General features: G+C 40.1%; 1 protein-coding gene across 4 annotated transcripts in view; it reads left to right on the top strand.

Annotated features, from left to right (window-relative positions):
• Window positions 1-21,893, top strand: part of Nostrin (nitric oxide synthase trafficking) — a 60,292-nt gene that overhangs the window by 21,734 nt on the left and 16,665 nt on the right. For all 4 annotated transcript variants that reach the window (XM_058580156.1, XM_046447374.2, XM_046447376.2 and 1 more), the window contains 6 exons: window positions 2,825-2,908; window positions 5,617-5,679; window positions 5,889-5,970; window positions 8,598-8,660; window positions 11,432-11,530; window positions 17,524-17,649. In XM_058580156.1, coding sequence (XP_058436139.1) covers window positions 2,825-2,908; window positions 5,617-5,679; window positions 5,889-5,970; window positions 8,598-8,660; window positions 11,432-11,530; window positions 17,524-17,649 — 517 coding nt within the window. The remainder of the gene's footprint in view (window positions 1-2,824; window positions 2,909-5,616; window positions 5,680-5,888; window positions 5,971-8,597; window positions 8,661-11,431; window positions 11,531-17,523; window positions 17,650-21,893) is intronic.

Below are 21,893 nucleotides of genomic sequence, written 5' to 3' on the forward strand. Positions count from 1 at the left end.
AAAGCCCTTTAGTGACAAGGGACTAGGAATGGGTTTATGTGCTAGGAAGCAGTTTACTCTGCTTAGGGCTAAACACAGCTCTGACTATTCTGGTGCATATAAATTGGCTTGTCAGTTTAATGTTTTTTGAAAGTTGTGAGGCAAGAACAGACTTGTAGTGGAGAACAGTAAGGATTAGAATCCAGACCTGGTGGGAAGTTCATTCATTGCTTCATTCACATCATACATACTGAGGAGCTATTATGCACCAAGTGCTGTTCTTAGTCTGGAGAGTCGGCAATGAACAAAAGAATTCTTAAGTCTCGTGGAGCTATTTACATTTTATGGGTGTTCACAGAAGAACACCAAAAGATCATAATGTGATGTAAGATAGTGATAAGTGCTAGGGCATAAATAAAAATGTAAGGAAATAATGACAAGGATCTCCTTTTAGATAGGGTAGCCTCTGAGGAGATAACATTTGAACCAGACCTGTATGGTATAACAGGAAGCAAAATACCATGTGGCCATGCAGTAGAAGGAGTACTCAGCAGAGGACACAGCGGGTGCAAAGACCCCGAGGCAGAGTGGCAACTGGCCACTGAGCAGGAATAAAACAAGGAAAGGGGTGTCAAGAGGGAGGGGAAATCATAAAGGGAGGGGATCAGAATATGTGGGACCTTCCAAGTCAATAGCAATTGTTCCAGTCACTGTTCTCCTACTAGGCTTGGGTTATTATCACATTTTAATCCTCACAAAACCCAACACCACCTCACTGACTAGCACTCTTTCTCTCTCGCTCTTTCCATTAATTGAAGGATATTCCTACAGCAGAGACATCTATTTCTAAATATGATGAGATGTTTATTTGCCAGCTTCATTACTTAAAAATTAGTTTCCTTAACTCTTCATTTTTTAAAAAACTTTTTAAAGTTGTAGATGGACAAAATACCTTTATTTTATTTATTTTTTATGTGGTGCTGAGGGTCAAACCCAGTGCCTCACATGCTAGGCAAGTGCTTTACCACTAAGCCACAACTCCAGCTCCTACCTGGGCAAGTTCTGATACCAAATGAGTGTTTTCTACACCTATGCTTTCATATACATCCTATAATGGTCTTTCTTCCAGAAAAAAAAAAGTGGTAAAAATAAGTAGAGATGTTCTAACAAGGAGAAATGAATTTAAAAAATTATAATAGATCAGTGCTCCAAGGTCTCTGGATCCTATTTATAAAAGAACTGCCAGTCTTTGCTTGGTTTACAACACTAAGTTCAATTTGTGTGAAAATGTATAGTTATTAAGATAGTGTTACTAAAGAGTTCTGGGTTTTTCCCAGATGAAATTAAGTACAAAACAATTTTGAAGGTATTTGATAATTTAAAAAAAAAATAGAACTAAAAACTGGAAAAGATGCAACAAAACCTCTTATGGTCCCTATTAAGAAATATAGATCAAACTTACATTTCCTTTATCTGTAGTCAGAAGTGAGGTGAATAAGACTATCCCTTCATCATAGCTATAGCTGGGCTGATAAATAGACCATGGTTCAATCAGTTTAAGGTAAGAGTGATCCAACAGAGCCAAGGAGGTTACCTTTGGAAGGCATATCCAGACCTCTTGCTGAATCTTGTCCTGCAGAGAAAGTCGTGGAAGTTTTCTTTTCTAAAAATCTGATGTCAGCCACACAACAACTTTCCAAGATATGGGTGCATGATACTGCTAGATATGGGTGCATGCCTGTAGTCCCAGCTATTTGGGAGACTGATACAGGAGGATTCCTTTTAAGCTACTGCTTTGTGAGTTCAATCATATGGTATCATTCTATTTCCAGCTATTATAATCTAGAGCTAATCTGATTAAAACTCCTTCTTTTTTTAATCTTTTTTGGGGGTACTGGGGATTAAACCCCATATCCCCATCCCTTTTTAGTATTTTATTTAGAGATAGGGTCTCACTGAGTTGCTTAGGACCTCACTAAATTGCTGAGGCTGGCTTTGAATTCGTGATCTTGCTGCCTCAGCCTCCCCAGCCACTGGGATTACAGGTGTGTGCCATCATACCTGCCCTGGTACTACTTCTGTTCCTTACCAGCTGTGTTAGTTTTCTTGGGCTGTTATAACAAGTTACCACAGACTGGGTGGATGTCTTGAACAGTAGACTAGAAGTTGGAGATCCAGGTATTAGTAGGTTGGTTCCTTCTGAGGACTATGAGGGAGAAGCTGTTTCATGGGTGTCTCCTGCTTCGGGTGGTGTGCTGGCAATCTTTGGCACTCCTTACCTTGGAGATGCGTCATCCCGATCTCTGTCTTCATGTTCATGTGTCATGCTCCCCTTGTTCATATCTGTCTCTGTGTCCAAATCTCTGCCTTTTATAAGGACACATTGTATTGGGTTGAGGCCCACACTGTTGACCTCATCTTGATCTTCATTTGCAAAGACCCCCATTTCCAAATAAGATCACAATCCCAGACACTGGGGTTCTATCACCAAGCCATTTACAAGTATGAACTTCGAAGTCTCAGGCCTAGTTGCTGTGCAACTCTGCAACTCATTACCCATGTGATTGAGAGTTTCTTAAATTCTCTTGATCTTCACTTGCAAACCCAATATTTTGGGGGGAGACACAGTTCAATTCATAACACTGCTGTGAAAGAAGGTTAAATAAAATGCTCTCCCTTTATGGTATCCTTTTCCATAACCTGAAGGGTTTGTCTAAAGACAAGAGGGTCCTTATAGGAAGTCATCTCTTCTTTATGTAATCATTGAGCCTGTGTGTGGGAGGGGGGCTGCGGGGTTGACTTCCAACCAGTACATGCTATTTAACAACTATCCCTTTGCTAACAGGGCTAACCTAGAGATGAGCTACGCCAAAGGGCTCCAGAAGCTGGCAATCAAGCTGAGTAAAGCATTACAGAACACAAAGAAAAAGTAAGTATGATGGCAGAGGTAAGGCAAAATCACTCTTAAAAAGAATACACAGTGTCCCCAGCTTCCTCTCAATGTGGCAGGCCCACGCCGTCAACTACGGCTTCTGGTGTGAGGGCACTTACTCTGTGCTGTACACTGTTAAGTGCTTGGCAGATGCTCTCATTTAGTCCTCACAACAACCTGAGAGCTCTTATTATCATCCATCTTTTCAGAAGAGGACTTGAGGCTTGGAGAATTTAAGAAACTCCCAATCACATGGGTAATGAGTTGCAGAGTTGCATAGCAACTAGGCCTGTGACTCCGAAGCTCATACTTGTAACTGGCTTGGTGATAGTAATGTAGTTAAATCAGGAGATCTTGGGAAAATGTGAATTCTGTGTTATCTCTACCCTTTGGCCTTTGACAAGCAACTCAGCCTCTTTGTGTCTTGATTTCTCCTCTATTAGATGGAGTGTGATGGAGTATATGTGTCCCATTGTGTACGTGTGAATGTGCGTGTGTGTGTGTGTGTATGTGTGTGTACATCATATGCATATTAATTGCAATAACAAGTGTGAAAAGCTGGCTTGAACCTTGGGTGCAAAAAGTTGTTGGTTCACATTCTTCTCAGAATGAAGCAGATTTCTTCTTTTGGAGGACTGAAGATCCAGGTATTCTGAAAGTGGTCCATTAGTGATAATTGGCTGCAGAGATTCATGACTAATGCATACAGATGTGACCCCTAAACCATCAGTGCTATTTCAAAAGCTACTTACCATAATGAAAGAGAGAAAATGAACAGAAACAAAGAAGGCTTCTGGAGCCTAAATTCCCATTCCTTAGATATCACCTGACTAGATGTCACCTGTAATTGCAAATGACAGCTTTGAAATAGCTCTAGCTTTTAGCTTTGTTTTTATATTTAGGATACCATTCTGGTAAACTGCAAAGGAGCCAGTACAGTACAATGGTTGGATACAGATAGGCTTCTGCCTATACTGCTCTGGTTTAAATTCTAGCTCGTACCACTTATCAGACTAGTGGCCCAGGACAATTTATCTTCCTCTCAGTGTCACTTTAAAATAAAAATAATGTCTATCTCTTACAGTCTTAAGGAGTAGATGAGATAATACAGGTATACTGAGCAGAGTACCTGACTGGGAGCAAAAGCTCTGTAAATGTTCATTTTTGTCTCTGATTCTAATTCTTTAATGAGAATAATTCCTCCTCAGGAATAAGAGGTGGAGGAGTGTGTGTCTTATTGTGCTGCAACCCCAGCATCCAGCATAGTACCACCAAAGAGTTAGCATGTCCGGAATGTTCTATTAACCAGCATGAGTATATTTACTAATAGTCATCAATTGAACTTTTGTATACCAAAATCTGTTTTAGGTACTTACTTGCACAGATATCCCAACGTGTTTTTATTTAACTATCAGTTGAGTGAGGGTCAGAGGAAAGTGATTCTGCCAAGGTCACACAAGAAACACAGGAGGAAGGGTACCTCCAGACTCAGCCTCTCTGAGGCCAACCCTCCAGGTCTCTTGCCTTGCTCTCCAGTTGCTCTGAGGGACCACTGGGAGACTCCCCCCACATTGTGCCTGGCATCCTTAAAGAAAATACACACACATACACACACACAACTCTATTGAGGATTAATTTACAGACAGTACTAAGCACCAATCTGAAGCATTTGGTTTGGTCAATTTTGACACATTTGTACCGTGTAACAAACCAAAGCCCAAACAGACATTTTCATCACACTGAAAATTCCCAGGGTCTATTTGTAGCTCCAAACAACCACTCATCTGCTTCCTGTCAATATAGATTTGTTGTATCTTTTCTGTGCTTTGCGATCACTGGCAGCACACAGTAGGTCTTCTCTTGTGCCTGGTTTTGTTCCTGTCTTCGGAGGTGTAAAAAGATTGGGATATTTTGGTCCAGTTCTCCCATCCTCTGTCTACAGGGTACAAACTCAGGCTTTAGAGAAGAAGACCTCTGCACTGTTCAGATTTTAACCAGGATGCATATTCCTCCTCTCCCTCCTCATTAGAATCAACATGGGCTCTGTCCCTAGAGGTTACTACTGCAGTAGGGTTCATTCTCCTGACTTCTGAAGGCAGGCAATACACCGGCTTCCAGGAGTTGGATCTCTTCTGTGGCAGAAGATGACATCACACTTTCTAATCTTTCTCCTCTGCTCCTGGGGAGTTGGCAGTGCTCCCTTTTGTGTTCAATTGGAGTATCTCTGAAAGGACCAGGAAAGGTCTGAGATGTTGTACTAAAAGTTGGCAGGGAGCAGAAGCTGGATCCCAACCCCAAGAGCAGCAATCAGAACATGAGCAGGGTATCAAGTCCTCTGTCACTTAACTTCTCAAAGACTCACAAGTTTATTCATCTGTAAAGTGAGGAAACTGAAAAGATTGTCTTTGAGGGCCTTCTAACTCAGCATCCTATCTCCCATCTGCTCTCTTCCTCAGCTATTTGATTTGCCTGATTTTCTACAGACATGAAATGGAAGATGAAAATCTAAATGAAAAAAATTATGGGAGTAAAAAACAGTAAATATAATGACTATAGTGCACATAAGTATATTGGCAGAATTTAATCTCCTGGAGAAATGGAAATATGCTTAGGGAAGAAAATCCACTGACAGTGTAGCACAGTGATGCTTCGTTTCTCAGAGTTCACCGGAAAATCACACTACCCCACCCTGTTTTTGCCTCTAGCTGTCTCAGCAATGCCTGGGCTTGGGCCTCGGAGGGCATGAGATCCACAGCGGACCTGCATCAGTGAGTGTGCCCCCCCTCCCACCCTGGCCTTGCTCCAGCCCCAAGGAGAGTCACACATATTCAAAGGGGTTGGGGCACAAATATTCCACTTCAAACTTGCACTGAATTGATGTGCTATAACATGCCATTTTATTTCCCTGGAAAGTAATTGGGAAAGTAGATATAAACCCTAAAAACAATGATTGTATGTCTTTATGTTCTATTTCCAGAAAACTTGGCAAAGCAATTGAGTTGGAAGCAATAAAACCAACTCATCAAGTCCTGAGTATGCAAGAGAAAAAGAGGAAATCGGTGAGTCAAAGCTTTTCTTTTCTTCCCTGTTTAAAGCAAGATTACTGTCTGTGGCCAGTGGAGGAAAAGGTGATCTAAAAGTGATACTAGCTCTTAGGAATTTAACATAAAAATAATCAAAATCACACTTCCAAGATTTATGAGAATGGCTGTTTGTTAGTGCATTATTTATAGTAGTGGAAAAGTGACAAATACTTCATCATTCAAAGACAAACTATGAAAATAAAACAAATTATGATAAAGGCAAGTAATAGAATACTATGCAACCATTAAAATGTTATTATAGAAGGCTGAGGATGTAGGTCAGTGGGAAAAGAGTACTTGCCTAGTGTGTGCAAGGCCCTGGGTTCAATCACCAGCAACAAAAACACAAAGAAATAAAAAAAAAAAAACTCTATTATAAAAAAGAATGATCACATGGGGATTTGTTCACAATGTAGTGTTGAATAAAAAAGCAGGATGAGAACAATCTAACAAACAATATCATCTCAATTTTTAAGCTCTGCTATGCATGCATACCCAGAAAAAATCTTGAAGAATCTTCCCAAAATGTTAATAAGAATTACCTTGAGGTGAAATTACTGGTTATCGCTATTTCATACTTTGTACTTTTTGTAGATATTTTTTCAGTTTTATTTAATCCATTTGTAAACAGAAGAATATGAACACAATTCATAAAGATGCTTTTCTTATCATTTTAGGATTTTGTAAAGATGATAATAGAATGCAGTCCTCAAATATTCTTAAAATTTAAAAAAAAATGCTAGTCAACTCCCTTGGGGTACCTGGTCCTTTTGTAGGGTATCCTTTGTTTGTGGTCCTTTTTCTTTGTGTATCTTACAGGTGCTAAGCGCCTTGAGTTATGTTTCCAGGCCACATCAATGCCACATTAATAAATTGCTGCTTGGCTCTGTTGGGGTGGGATTTGTAAATGCTCTGATGAAAGAGAACTAATTTTAAAAATATTTAAATTCTAACTCATTTAACTGAATTAGGAAGTAGAATTGATGTTTCTGTGAATATACAGATTTTACTAGATTGGATGTTCTACCTAGGGCTAGGGTGATAGTTAGAAATTTACAAGAATTATTAGGAAGCAATATCATCATCCACCTTTGCAAACCAATTTAATAAAAACTAATCACTACGCTATATTTCATTAATTACAAAATATACTTTTACCATATGATAACTACATTTCTGTAGTACTTATTATAAATTAGGCATAGAGTGATGACAGTTTATCACAGGGCTTTAGGTGGTTGATGTCATGACCCCCAAACTGCTGTCTCTGCTTGTTGTCCTCTTTTTAGCATTACCCACCACCCGCCACACAGCCATACTGTACCCCACCTTTCTGTCCCACTCTCACACAAAAGATAAAATATTAGATTTTATCTTTAAAAGTGAACTTGTTCCACATTCCAGTCACATCTGTAGGATCAAAAGGGGTATAGTGCATAAAATCATCTTCATTCCATTTGTTACAATAAACCCTGTATCCTAAATTTAATCACCTGGGGAAAACAAAAGCTTTGCATTTGCCGATTCTCAGAGTGGTTGAGAGATAGCTGATATGCTGAGTCTGTGGACCAGGGAAAAAATTCCACCCTAATTTATATCTGCTCTCCCTGGGGCATGGCCCAAGTCCACTGTCATCATTATTATCACTGTCCCTTTTTTCAAAAGTTAATTATGATTAAGAATTCAATCTTCTTGAAATTAAAGCAGTAGTCACATGAGGAGCAATGGAGACATTTATTAAACTTAGCAGTGCCAGGACTGTACTGGCTCTCATGGTGCTGATGTTTTTGCCACATGGATTGATGTTAAAGAGGATGTGATGGGACCAGCAGTGACCCAGCCTCTGCAAGTGCCTATTCCATACAGTTGCATATATGAATATGCTTTTCACATCATTATAGACTGGAAATCATTTCTTTTCCAAATCCTGCCAGGAGTCACTTGACACAGAGATAAGATAGTTTGGCTACTTTCCTCAGGAAATGTTTGCTACAGGATTTTGAAACCCAGTGGATTGTAAGAGTGATTGTTCCAGAATTAAATCAGCACTATGACTGTCTTAGTTTAGGTTGTTATTATAAAAATAGCATAAACCGGGTGGCTTAGAAATAACAGAAATTTACTCGTCACTGTTCCGGAGGCTGGGAATTCTGAGATCCAGTCACCAGCACATTTGGTGTCTGGTGAGAGTTCACTTCCTGGTTCACAGACGGCCATCTTCTTGTTGTGTGCTCACATGGCAGAAGGAGCAATGGACCTCTGAATGCCTCTTTTGTGTAGAGGGACACAATACCTTTATTTTATGTATGTATTTTTATGTGGTACTGAGAATGGAGCCCAGAGCCCAGTGCCTCACAGATAGGAAAGTGCTCTACCATTGAGCCTCAAACCCAGCCCTGAAGGCCTCTTTTGTAAGGGAACCAATCCATGTAGAAGGGCCCCACCCTCATTATCAATCAAATCCTGAAGTCCTCACCTCCAAATCCCTCACATTGAGGGAAAAGTGCTCAACCTATGAATTTAGGGGCTAAGTGAATATTTAGTCCACAGCAGTGACTAAATAAGAAGAAAGCAAAACATTTTTCTATTTTTCTCTTCAATAGCTTGATAATGAAGTTGAAAAGACAGCAAATCTTGTTATCAGCAATTGGAATCAGCAAATTAAGGCAAGTATCCACAAATATCATTTGTATAACCTTAATTTTTTAATACTGAAGCTTTTACTTTTTACACAGGCATCATCTAGTGCTGCTAAGTGCTAACTGCAAAGAAAAATGTTTCTTCACCTGAGTTATTATACAGACATGTCTTTCAACTAAGCCAAAGAAGAACACGGCTGAAAATATGGTTATTCATAAATCACAGCAACCCAGTGTAGTATATGACCTTGCCTTGTCCCATTTAACACATGGGAAAACTGAGACGGAGAGCTGAAGTCATTTTTCCAAGGGTATAAAGCTGGTTAATGGTTGAACCAAGAATTCTTACAAATTCTTAGATTCCAGAGTCACCACTCTGTCCCATTACACTATACCGACTATCTCTCTGTTTAATTTGAAACTCAGGGCACATGACAAACATCATCTGAGTTTGGGATTTTCATTGGGAGAAGGGTTTTGGTGATCTTGACCTCATTAGTGAGAGGGCATGGTGAGGGGAGGGTAGTGAATGTCAAGTGAAATGCACATGTCCATTTCACAAGAATGTATACTCTGTTTTCTATGCATAATACTATGATAAGATATGATCCTTGTTTTCAAGTAATTTGAAATTTAGTTGGCTAGATAAAATATGCAGAAAATAGTGAATGAATTCTAAGGAGAGGAATACTGAACTGATGGGAAGCTGTAGCATACCATTATAGGTTCTTAACAGAGAAAATGGCAGATGGAATCCATATGTACAGATTATTCCAGAATAATCTGGTTAGCAGAAGCTCATTTTAACTAGGAAGGATAAGAGACTAAGAAATCTGCTAAGAAAACCCAATGATATCCTTTGAGAGGACTTGTACTTTAAGAGTTTAAATTTTCCTTTTTCCTCTCCTAAGTGTTAGTGCCCAGAAGGAACATTTGCAAGTAAACAGTTCCTGGTGCAAAATGACCAGAGATGCCCTCAGAAACAGGTGGCCTCATCATTGCTTCTGAAGCTTCTGCTGACTCTGAGGACTCCACAGACTAAGGACATTAATAAGAAATATTTGAGATAAATGAATTTCTATGCCGACAGTAATTGTACTGCTCAAACAAAGCTCATAAAAATCACTTTTATAATAAATCTCTAAAGGTCTCAGAAAAAGTATTCAGTCACTTATTTTCAGTTCTGCTTTTGATTTTTCCGAACTCTTTTTAAAAAGATTTGTTTTTTTTGTTTTGTTTTGTTTTTTAAGAGAGAGTGATAGAGACAGGGAGAGAGAGAGAATTTTTTAATATTTATTTTTTTAATTTTCGGTGGACACAACATCTTTGTTTGTATGTGGTGCTGAGGATCGAACCCGGGCCGCACGCATGCCAGGCGAGCGTGCTACCGCTTGAGCCACATCCCCAGCCCCCCAAAAAAGATTTGTTTTTACAAACCAATTTTCTTTAAATATTCAGCTTTGGGCTGGGTATGTGGCTCAAGCGGTAGCGCGCTCACCTGGCATGCGTGCGGCCCGGGTTCGATCCTCAGCACCACATACAAACAAAGATGTTGTGTCCGCTAAATATTCAGCTTTCACAGGAAATCTAATACAATGGACCAAAAGCCAGGAAAAAAACACTCTGAAGCTACAATTGCTTCCAAGAACCAAAAAAAAAAAAAAAAACCTTTTATCATTTCCTAGTTTCTACCAAGTCATTTTGCTCAACAAAATGATTTTATTTTTTTATGAAGGGTAATAGAAATTAGAAAACATAAAATTCTCGAGCTATAATAATTTTCTCTCCAGTTGCAATTCAAGGGATTCAGCATATCAACAATGAAACAGTCTATTTTGGAAACTCGAATGCCAAGCCTTAGAAAACCAAGTCCTCTTGCTCTCACTCATCAGCAGCCATGTGACTGACAAAGGTGGGGGGAAGTGCTATGGGTTGCTTTTCCTTGAATGTCCTTTTGTTGAGCCTTCACATGTTTTGAGAGAGGCAGAAGGCTGTGCCTCTGATTCCAAAGGCGAAAGCCCAAGGGGAGTGAGACCCAGGTTTCCCCCTTTATTATCCGTGTTTGTAGGCCTGGCAATCTTGAGGTAAAAAGCCAAATAATCTCTCAGTCGATCTAGTTCCTGAACAGGTTGACTCCAACTTAACCCTAAATCTGTTTGCTTATTTTCTTTCTGAAGCATCATCTTTTAGCCAAAGTCAACTATGCAGAAAAAGAAAGCATCACCCAAATCAGAACCCATACCAAGCTTTGATGCATCCACGGGGCAGGAAACATGGAGTGTTTCTTCCTTCCCCACCTCTCCCCTCACTCCCCACCCTCAGCAAGCACAGGACATTTCAAAGGATGCTAGGAACTGCTCAGCTCTCCAGCCCAGGTATCAGACAGCAAGGTTTCCAGCGATGCTTAAACTTTAAGACAACATTTTACAATAATCTAAGCTGTGGCCCAGCTAAGATTCTCAAAAGAACAATGCCGGTGGCCTTCTGCTTTTGTTATAATTTCATATGGTAAAGCCACACTAGATAGGACAGTGTTCTGAAGGCTTTCAGACCTCTCTTGATTGAGCAAAATGTTGAGTGCACCCCATGCAATGACCAAGTGCACAGTGGTTCTCAGAGCAGAGTGTTCCCTGCTGCAATATTTTAGGTAGACTTTGAAAAGAGGGAGGGAATGAAGAACTAAAATTACGCAGTGGTTCAAGCTAGCATTTGAACATGCCTCATTCAAAACAAAATAGCTTGGCTCTGGATATTCATTTCTGCTCCTTTATATCTTGTCTGTATGTTTTTGACTGTAGGCTAAGAAAAAATTAATGGTGAGTACTAAGAAGCATGAAGCACTTTTCCATCTTGTAGAAAGCTCCAAGCAATCCATGACTCAGAAGGAGAAGCAGAAGGTAAGCTGGTGTGGGCGGCTGGGTGCATGGGGCTTGGAGGCAGGTTTCCTGCTCTGAGCTGAGAACACAAGAACTGACTGGTTCCTTCCTCTGCATGGACTCTCTGTAGAGTTGAAGGTTGGCAAGGCATAAGAAGGGTCTCCAAATCATTCTGGGCCCACAAATATTCTTCAAAGATATTATTGACATCACAGATTAGGCCAACAGCTTCTTTTTTTTTTTTTTAATAAAGAACTCTATTAAAGGACAGGGGTTATAGCTCAGTGGTAGAGTGCTTGCCTCGGATGCCGGAGGCACTGGGTTCGATTTCTCAGAACCATATAAAAATAAATAAATAAAGATATTGTGTCCATCTACAATTAAAAAAAAAAAACCTATTAGTAGAAGAAAAAAAACCCTCAGGTCACACTCCAAGTAAGTAAAAAAAAAAAAAAAAAAAAATATATATATATATATATATATATATATATATATATATATATACTTTATATATGTTGGAAAAGATGTATGGTATTTTATATATATATTATACTAATATGAACATAAAGTAGAAATGTTTGCAGAATGAGACAGATGAAATAATATTTCAGATGATTAGATAATTGTGATGTCTACTTAATCACTAGGTAACAACCATTAAGTAAGTGTATAAACAAAATACATACTTTAGGCAAGGTTTAGCCTTAACCATAGTAAGTATTAATTTATCTTTCTATCAGTCCTCTTGATAATTTAAATTTTTTAAAATAATTAAATAATTGGATTTTTTTTCATATCTTGCTGGATTACCCAGTTTTTACTTTCAATGTGGGCAATGGCATGCTTATAACCAGGAGGAAAATAAAGTGTCAGCTCTGCTGTTTTTGTGGTTTTCCTGGGTAGCAACATAAGTCTATGGGTTCCTGGTAGAAATATTTCTAAAAGGTATTAAGAAATGAGACTGATCGAATTATATTATGTTCATTCATAAATATGGAATAATGAATTCTACCATAACATACAATTATAATGCACCAATAAAAATAAATTTGAAAAGAAAAAAATATTTTAAAGACAAGTGTGCATTTTTATATGAACCCAATCAAAGATGGATAATAACTCTGCAAATCCATATGATTTAGGCCCATGCCGATGGCTCTTGTCCCAGGATGCTGGAAGTGAAGAAAAGACCCTTGAAAAGACCGTGGCAGCTTCTCATGTTGCAAAATCCCTGCTTTTTCTCCAGGTCACTTCAGAATCCACAACTGTCCATTTGTGGGCAATAATGTCCTGTCCTGTATTCAATAGGAGCTTGATAATTGTGTTCTTAGGCCAAAATGAACACAAATGATATTGGGGTGCAGGAATAAAAGCAACTACTTTCTGCCTGCACTCCCAGTACGTCATCTTGCACACCTCACATGGTATGTGACCCAGATGAGAAACCTTTGAAATATTCAGCACCTTCTTCAGAAGACAGAATACTCCTAAGGAAATACAGGCAGCATTGCTGCAGTCCCAAACATTCTTAAAAGAAAATTGTCACTGCACGTAGCTCTATCATTTCATCCAAAGAGACTATTAGTTAAATAACTTAAATTCATTGTTAGCAACATTTTACAAGGTTCTTATTTCTTCACAGGTCAGTCTTCACAGTTTGAAGTCATAATAAGTGTTGAATAATGAAGTGGCTTCCAAGGAGGCTAACCCACAGTGTGCAAAAATGCTCAGCACCAGGATTTGTCCCAGGCATTCCAAGCCCTCATTAGGAGCTATTCTTTATTGATTTCAAGTAATAACAAAGAAAAAAGATTGCACAGTCGAATGCTGAATTTCCTTTTCCCTCCTTATTAGCAGCTTCTCTGGGAGGTGGAAGTCTGCAGTCCTCCCCTGCCTTCCAGCAGCAGGTCCTGCAACCATGACCTTAGCCTGTTCTTACACCACAAGACTCATCCCACCTCCTCTGCTTAATCAGGTGGCTGTTCTCTCGTCCTGTAGTGGGGCACCTGAGGCAGCATTCATTTCTCATTTCAACAGAAGCATCTGTATCTTCACTTTGAGCAGTAGCTCTGTGCTTCTCAGCAATTCTTGCTGTTTTCCTGCTGAACAGTCCCTGTTCTCACCAGAAGCTGATGGAAGCCTCCATTCTCTTCCCGCCTCCATCCTCACACCCACACACAGCAGACTCTCCTGCTCTCTACCTCACAGAGTGAACAGAAGGCAGCAGAGCCACCTGCCTCCCCCAGAAATAGCATCTGCTTACTCCAGTGGAGAGCCCTGTTCCTCCTGTGTCCCGAGCTCCTGCCATCCTGCCTCTCACACACCTCTGGTTTTCCCCCATCCCTTGACGTGCCACCCAGGGATTGCTCCCAAGGCTTCCTCGAGCATCTCAGTCTATCCAGGCTGCTGTAACTCCGCCTCATCACCTAGTGTCCTAAACAACAAACATTTATTTCCTCACACTTTTGGATATTAGAAATCTAAGGTCAGAACGCCAAGCGCCTGGTAGTGCTGGAGAGGGCCTTGTCCCCGGCTGCTGGCTGCAATCCTTTGGTTTCCTCCTCTTTCTACAGGGCAGAAGAGGGTGAGAGAGACCTTGGGGGTTCCTCTTTTAAGGGCATTAATCTTACTCATGAGGACCCCACCCTCAAGACCTAATCACTTCTCAAAGGCCCTGCCTCCTAACGCCCTCACCTAATGCTACCACCTTGGGATTCAAAATTCCAATGTGAATTTGGAGACACACATTCAGCCATTGCACTTCCTGTCCTGGAAGAGCAGGAAGAGTCAGAAGCCTTTTCATGACTCTGTTCCTATTCCTCTATTATCCTCTCTCCTTTTTTTACAGTAAGATTTATTTGAAGGACTGTCTGTGCTCTGTCTCCACTTCCTCATCTCATCATCTTTGTCATTTCTAACACCCTAATCCAGCTTTCCCCACCATTTCACCCACCACTCAGAGTGTCCTAAAAAAAGAAAAGAAAAGAAAAGAAAGAAAACAAAGTCTTCTTTGTTGTGAGAGCCTACGGGTACTTCCCAGTGCTGACCTTACTGAACTTCTTGGAAGCATTAAACATTGTTTATTCTAGGAACATTTTCTTCCTTTACCTTGAGCAAAATGTTATTCTTGGTTTTCCTCCTACCTCTGGAAATTTTGTCTTGGGCTCCTTATGCACTTCCTTTTTCCACCCAATCTATGTATATTGCCTTTTCGGAGGATTTCTCTTACTCTGTTTAAATCTCCAGTGTCCAATGCAGTACCCTTGAGGTCCTGCAGTCAAATAGACTCTCAAGGATTCACCTACCATATCTATGCTGAAGTACCTAAATTTCTTATCTCCAGCTTAAACCAGTTTGCAAACTGTCTTTTGTCACTTCACATTCAACATCTACTGTCAGACCCATCATTTGTCTCTACCAAAAGATCCTCTGTATTCCTGTTTTCTAGATGTTTGAATATCACCATCCAGCCATATCCTCCCAATTCTAACACCTAAGCCACCAAATTCTTGAGCTTGTTCACTTCTGTGTGGCTCCTTGCCACTGCTCTTTCCTGACCCACTATCATTGTTAGTCGGGATTCCACTGACTGGCAGATTGTGCTCTTTGCCTTTTGTGTTGTCTCTTCCTTTCTATCCCAATGGGCAGGTCAAGTTGACTTTTCTGAAACTCAAATCTGATATGCCATTCTCTTCTTTAAAGCCTTCAAAGTCTTTCCAGTAGCCTCAGAATAGAGTCCTCACTCTGTTCTGTGGCCCTTAAGACCGTCCCTGACTTGACTGTGGGGACCTGTCAGCATCAGCTCGGGAGCACTCTTCTCTCTCCCAGATTGTGTACTCCAGTCTTACCAAAAATTTTGCCTGTATGATGCCGTGCTATTTTGCCTCACCAATTTCTACTTTCATTTTAGGTTTCTTCACATAAGGATCTTTTTAATTTTTTTTTCAGCACCTACTATGTGTGGAGTCATAGCTTAAGTGGTTTCCTAATTCCAACACTAGTTTAGGTACCTCTCTTGGTGCCCCAGTGACACCTAAGCCCTTCTGTCAAACTGGAGTTCCTAGACCTTAACACACAGGGAGGCAGTGGCCTATGTGATCTAGAGAAAGAGCCCATGTTGTTCTCTTTTCTATTCCCAGAGAGAAAGAACCTATGACACATTGCAAACAATCAATAAATGTTCGGTGAATAAATGAATAAGATGTTTTTTCCAAGAGGAAAGAAGAATACTGACAAATTTTAGTAAAGGACATGTCTTAAATAAAAACAGTAGTCTACGTTCTTTTTTACATCCATTTGGGGCTCTTTTCTATACATTTGCTATGCAGAAACTTGTGGTCAGTAGTGCCATCATACAGTAATGAATGTGAGTGGTCATCTCAAAAGGGACTTAGAGGCTGGGGATATAACCCAGTTGGTAGAGTGCTTGCCTCACATGCACAAGGCCCTGGGTTCAATCCCTAGCAACACACACACACACACACACACACACATACAAAATCAAAAGCGACTTAGTTCTCACTGCTGGGTGTCTGAGCATTCTCCATAAGAATGTAAGGACAATGATTTAGCAAAGTACAGCCCTGGTACTCTTTGGGCTCTTTCGCTATATTGTTATCAGGTTAAAACTCACAAGCCATGTTTCTCAAATAGATGTGGTTCATTACACTTAAAATACAAAACTAAATGTGATATGTCCTTGTAGGTCATACATCACAGCTGAAGGACAGCTGAATAGCTAGCATATCAATTGGAATAATAAAGTGAGTGGTATTAATATTCAGCATTTTGGATGGATGTTCTTCATTATTGTGACATTAGTCAAAATATCCTTAAACATAAAGAGGGTCGTTCTTAAAGCCTTTCTTTCTGTCCTTGAAATTCCTACACTGCTAAAATCAGGGAAGTTCTTGCTATTCTTTAAAGTGTGGTTTGAGGACTATTTGCATGAGAATCATCTGAGGAGGGAGTAAAGATTCTGATTTCCAAGTTCCAGCTTCTGCATCAGTTTTGCTCCATGTGGGGCCCTGGAAGTTCCCATTTTACAAGCATGCCACGTCATTCTAGGCATGCTGAAGTTTGAAAATCATTCATGTAATCAACTTGCTCATTTCTCAGAGATATGAAATTGCTTGTCTGGACATTTTGATCATCAAATTCAATTACTGTGGTTCTGGAAGTTCTGTGTTACTTCAATGTACCAGAAGACGTAACAATAAAAATGGCAAATATTGGCAGGAGGGGACTCTTTGGGAAACAATGTGAGAGGATACCATCTATCTGACAGTGAACATGGGGCCTGTATCTCAGGCTTTTCATTAGTAACAATTGCAGTCACCAGTGTTTTGAGTGCTCTGCTAGGTGTTGTGTGCCTTACAATGCATTACCCATGAGTCCTCAAAGCAGCCCAGCAAAGCAGGAATTATCATCATCCCCATCAGAGAATGTGAAAATCGTGGCTTATGAAGACTAAGTAACTTCTCCTAGCCAGAACCAGGACTCTAATTCTGGAAGTCTGACTCCCAATGTCCACTGCTGGCTTCAAGATGGTCAGACAGGATGATAGCCAGCTCTATTCTAAAAATTATATAATTCCACAAGTCTCTACCTGTCTTGGTAAGAAATTCAAGGACCTAAAAGATTTACCAAATGAGACTATAGGATTTATTGGTAGATTGTACTTGTAAATTGGAGATCCTTGACCCGCATTGCTGATTTTCAAATGCACTGTCATTTGGCCTTTTCTTTGATTTGATAAGTGCAAGCAAATCATTTCATATGTAAAGCCTCAATTTCTTCATGTGTAAAATTGAGGGTTTCATACTGAAAAGACCTTTTAGGTTTCCTTCTGGTTCTGCCATCTGTTTATTCTGGGAAAATATATTTGGTGTTGTCATTTATAGTTATTTTTTATAACTGAAATATATCATTAGGCCACATGTAATTCTTTTTTGGAATTAAAAAGAGCTTTCATACTAGTGTTAATTAATATGTGACAATGTGTTTTGCTTTAGCTCCTCAATAAACTGAAAAAATCAACTGAAAAGCTGGAAAAGGAAGATGAAAATTACTACCAAAAAAACATGGCAGGCTATTCTACTAGACTGAAGTGGGAAAATACACTAGAAAACTGCTACAAGGTACGTTGTTCATTCACATTTTTCTTCTTCCATGGAGCTTTGTGTGACCTTGGAAATGAAGGTCAGTCTGACAGTTAAAAAACCCAATTTCTGTCTTAGCTCTGGTTCTTATGTGACCTTAGACAAACCATATTGCCTCTCATTGTTTCCATTTCTTCATGGATAGAAGTACCAATAAACATTTATTGAGTATCATTACCCAGAGTTTCAGCTCCTAATTCTCAAGGGTCACAACAGCATTCAGCTAACTTTAAAAAGTTCTGTTAAATAAAAACATAACTTGAGGCTTCAATATTAGATATTCTGAATTGAGTTTTAAGGCATGAGAGCTGACCCATACAGTGATCACTTATGGTTTCCTTGTATGTTAGGAATTGCATGGGACTCTGGAGATATATAACAATGAATGAAGTACTATCCTAACACTTTAAATATGCATCTTTGGGCCAGGCATTGTGGTGCATGCTTATAATACCAGAGGCTCTAGAGGCTGAGGCAGGAGGATTGCAAGTTCAAGATCAGCCTCAGCAATTTAATAAGACCCTGTTTCAAAATAAAAAAATAAAAAGGACTGGGGATGTAGATTAGTGCCCCTCATTCTAAACCCCAGAACAAGGGAAAGAAATGCATCCTAGTGGTACAGACAGAGACATAAAGAATGAATTGTGAGGGCTGGGGTTGTGGCTCAGTGATAGAATACTTGCCTAGCATGCGTGAGACACTGGATTTGATTCTCAGCCCTGCATGTAAATAAATAAATAAAAATAAAGGTCCTCAACAACTAAAAAAATAAATAAATAAAAAGAATGAATTGTGACAAATTGTCCAACAAAAATAAATAAAAGATATCAACAAGAAAGTCACAAAAGGGGAAATCAAAATCACCATTAAACATATGAAGAGATGCTCAATCATTTGACAAAATTAGGAAGTATAAATATCAAGTACTAACAAGGAGGTTAGAAGATAGAATTCTTGTACCACTTTAGTGTATGTAATTAATGGTCTCTACTAACATTGAAATGTACACATACCCACAATACAGCAGTTCCCCTTTTGGGCATATATCCTGAAGACACATTTACATTGTACCTCAAGAATAATGCATGAGTATGTTTATTATAGAATTGTCTATAATCGCATGGTGAGAAAAAGATTGTACACAATTTTTATTACCCACCAATAGACCAGTCTTAAATAATGTGCTCTAAGTTGGAAGCAGATGAATACTCAGCAATAAAAAGTTAATTAAAACTATATTTAAATATGAATTAACCTAAAACATTATGTTGAAGAAAAGAAATATACCATTTATACAATCTGTAAATTTTTTAAAATTTTTGAACTCACACCCACACTACACTGTTTATATGTGGTGTGTTCGTAAACATATACACATTGACTGAATCTTTATGTGGTGGGGCAACTAGAGCTCATGGAGGACGGCCACACATAGCCACAAAGCTTGTGGATGGCCCCTGGTGAGACAATGCAACCAGCGCAGGATCAAAACCCTCTTCAAACTCTACATATGAGTAGCTTACCTCTCGATTTCTCAAGTCAACATAAATGTAACCAAATTAAATAATTAGCAATCTGGTAATAACATGAATATTTTTGTTTTATATTTCCTCCATGTGTTTTAAAATTTTAAAAAATGTTTAAAGCAATTGCTGTTTGAAGAAGTGACCTACTGGCAAGTGTCTGGTGCTCAGCATGGACGTGCGTTTTGCTACGTGCTTCTGTGTGCATCCTATTTTGTAGCCATCACAACATGTGAGGACCATAATTTTATTCCCAGTTTATAGTTGAGGAAAGTGAGGCTGGAGAAATGAAGTAACCTGCACAAGATGGTTTGGGGATTCAACATAGGCCTCTGCACTATGCTTCTACCCCAGTAAGAACTGGGAGAGGGAAGGATATAGGTTAGCAGAAACCGAGGGGCTGCGTTTAAATCTTGCACATTTCAACCACCTTCAGTATAAGATAGATGTAAAGTTAGAGGAGAAAGGAGGAAGTGAGGGAGAGATGAAAACTTGGTCCAAGCAGGGCGTGGTGGTGCATGCCTGTAATACCAGCAGCTCGGGAGGCTGAGACAGGAGCATCACAAGTTCAAAGCCAGCCTCAGCAACAGCAAGGCACTAAGCAACTCAGTGAGACCCTGTCTTTAAATAAAATACAAAATAGGGCTGGGGATGTGGCTAAGTGGTTGAGTGCTCCTGAGTTCAATCCCCCCCCACCCCACCCCCCCAAAAAAAGAACTTGGCCCAAAGATGGGAAGAAATGAGAAGAAACATAGGATCCTGGCTGCCCTTGCTTATGCTGAGCAGGCTATAGGTGCAGATGATGAGGAAGGGCCAGGCATCTCAAGCCTAACGACCTACTGAAGTCTGGCTCTCCACCCTGGACTCTACCCTCCCAAGAATTCCAAGACTTCCCAGTGAAGCTGGAGCTTCCACAAAGTCAGCTTCCTCTGACAGCTCTGTTAGGAGAGAAATTGCATCTCCCACTCCATCTTCCAGGCACTCTTCAAGGGCTATGAGAAAAAATCTGTAAGCTCAGCATCTCCATCTTCCCCAGGCTTCTGCCCATGTCACTGCAGTGAGCCACAGTAATGGTTCTCAGCGGGTGGGCCTTTGAACTGTGTCAGGTACCCCTGGTACTAGCCTCATCATCCAAGGCTCTCACTAGATCTTCCTTACCTCAGTTTCCTTTACTCCTATTAAAATTCTCCTACTCTCCCCTTACCTCAATTCAGCAATGCTTATTTTTATATTGAAGCATTATGGAAATTATCTTCTCTTCTTACAAAGTCATCCTGATGGTGACATAATATACATTCATTTACTTTTCAAAAAGCCTGCTGAAGTTGAAGAACTTGAACTTGTTTGTTGTTATGGTTGCTTTGTTGGAATCCAGATCAGGTGGAGTAGCTCCCGAAAGTCATAATCTCCTTAAGGAAGAGCAGGACATTTTTCAAGCTTCTTGTGTCCCAGACGTTTGTGGCTGCTGTGCTGGAGGCCGTCAGTATCACACTCCCTCTCCCATTGGTTAACACAGCTCCTCTCACTCACCTTCCCTTGAGCTCCCTTCTGTCTCCTGAGTGCCAGCCCACAGCCACTGGACCCAACTGGAGTCCACCTCTGTCATGTCATCCTTGTTCCATCTAACCCCAATAATGCTGCCTTGACTTTGCATTTCCTTGACTTACGCCCACTCAACCTTTACCAACACGTCATTGACTCACCTACCTTACTCTATGTCTTCTACATCTTTTGTATATTTCCAAACTCAAGAGTAAAATGTTAGATTCCTGGAGAGATGAAGTAACCTGCCCAAGATGGTTTGGGGATTCAACATATAAAAACAGGCTGAATTCATTAAAGGAGAATTTCATTAAAAGTGCAAGTGATAGAAACGGGACAATTAGGGCCTCTCAATTCTGTTTATTTATTTATTTATTGGTCTTCTTTCCCTCACCATTCTTCTGTAAAAGCTGAATATAAGAATTCAATTTAGAGTCCTAGCAAGTATCCTATTACCTCTTCTCTGAGTTTGTTTTGGAAATTTTTTTCAGAAAACACTTATTAAACTCTGTTCAAGGAAGTTTACTCGATGTTTTAGTCAGCTTTTTTGCTGCTGTGACTAAAGGACCTGGCCAGAACAACTGTAGAGGAGGAAAAGTTTATTTGAGGGCTCAGGGTTTCAGAGGTCTTAGTCCATAGAAGACCAGCTCTATTCCTCAGGGCTCAAAGTGAGTCAGAACACCAAGGTAGAAGAATGCGGCAGAGAGAAGCAGCTCACATGATGATCAGGAAGCAGAGAGAGAGACTCCACTTGCCAGATACAAATATATACCCCATAGGCATGTCCCCCAAGGAACCACTTCCTCCAGCCACACCTCACATACCTCCAGAACAGACTTCTCCCCTAAGGAAGGGGAAACCAAACGCAGAATCCACGGAATGAGGAAGTCCCATCCCTTTGATATATCTAAAGTTTTCTTTGTTTTTTTGCATTCTTCTCCCTTTCTTGTTCATTTCCCCTCATCCTGTATACCTGATCTGAGACAGGTGGGAAGGCCAAAAGGTGGGAAACAGGTGGGATGGAGGGGCCAGGATGGAGTGATCTGGGCAGGAAGCGGGTGGGGGCCAGGGCAAATTAATTAGCAGTTCCCTGTCAGCTCTGGAGTTGCTTCATTAACAGCTCTTTAGGAGGGGCAGTATAGGAAGGACTCTGGGGAA

The sequence above is a fragment of the Marmota monax genome, unplaced genomic scaffold, assembly GCF_021218885.2.
Source record: "Marmota monax isolate L192 unplaced genomic scaffold, Marmota_monax_Labrador192_F-V1.1 WCK01_AAM20220418_F8-fsc00007, whole genome shotgun sequence".
Lineage (NCBI taxonomy): Eukaryota > Metazoa > Chordata > Mammalia > Rodentia > Sciuridae > Marmota > Marmota monax.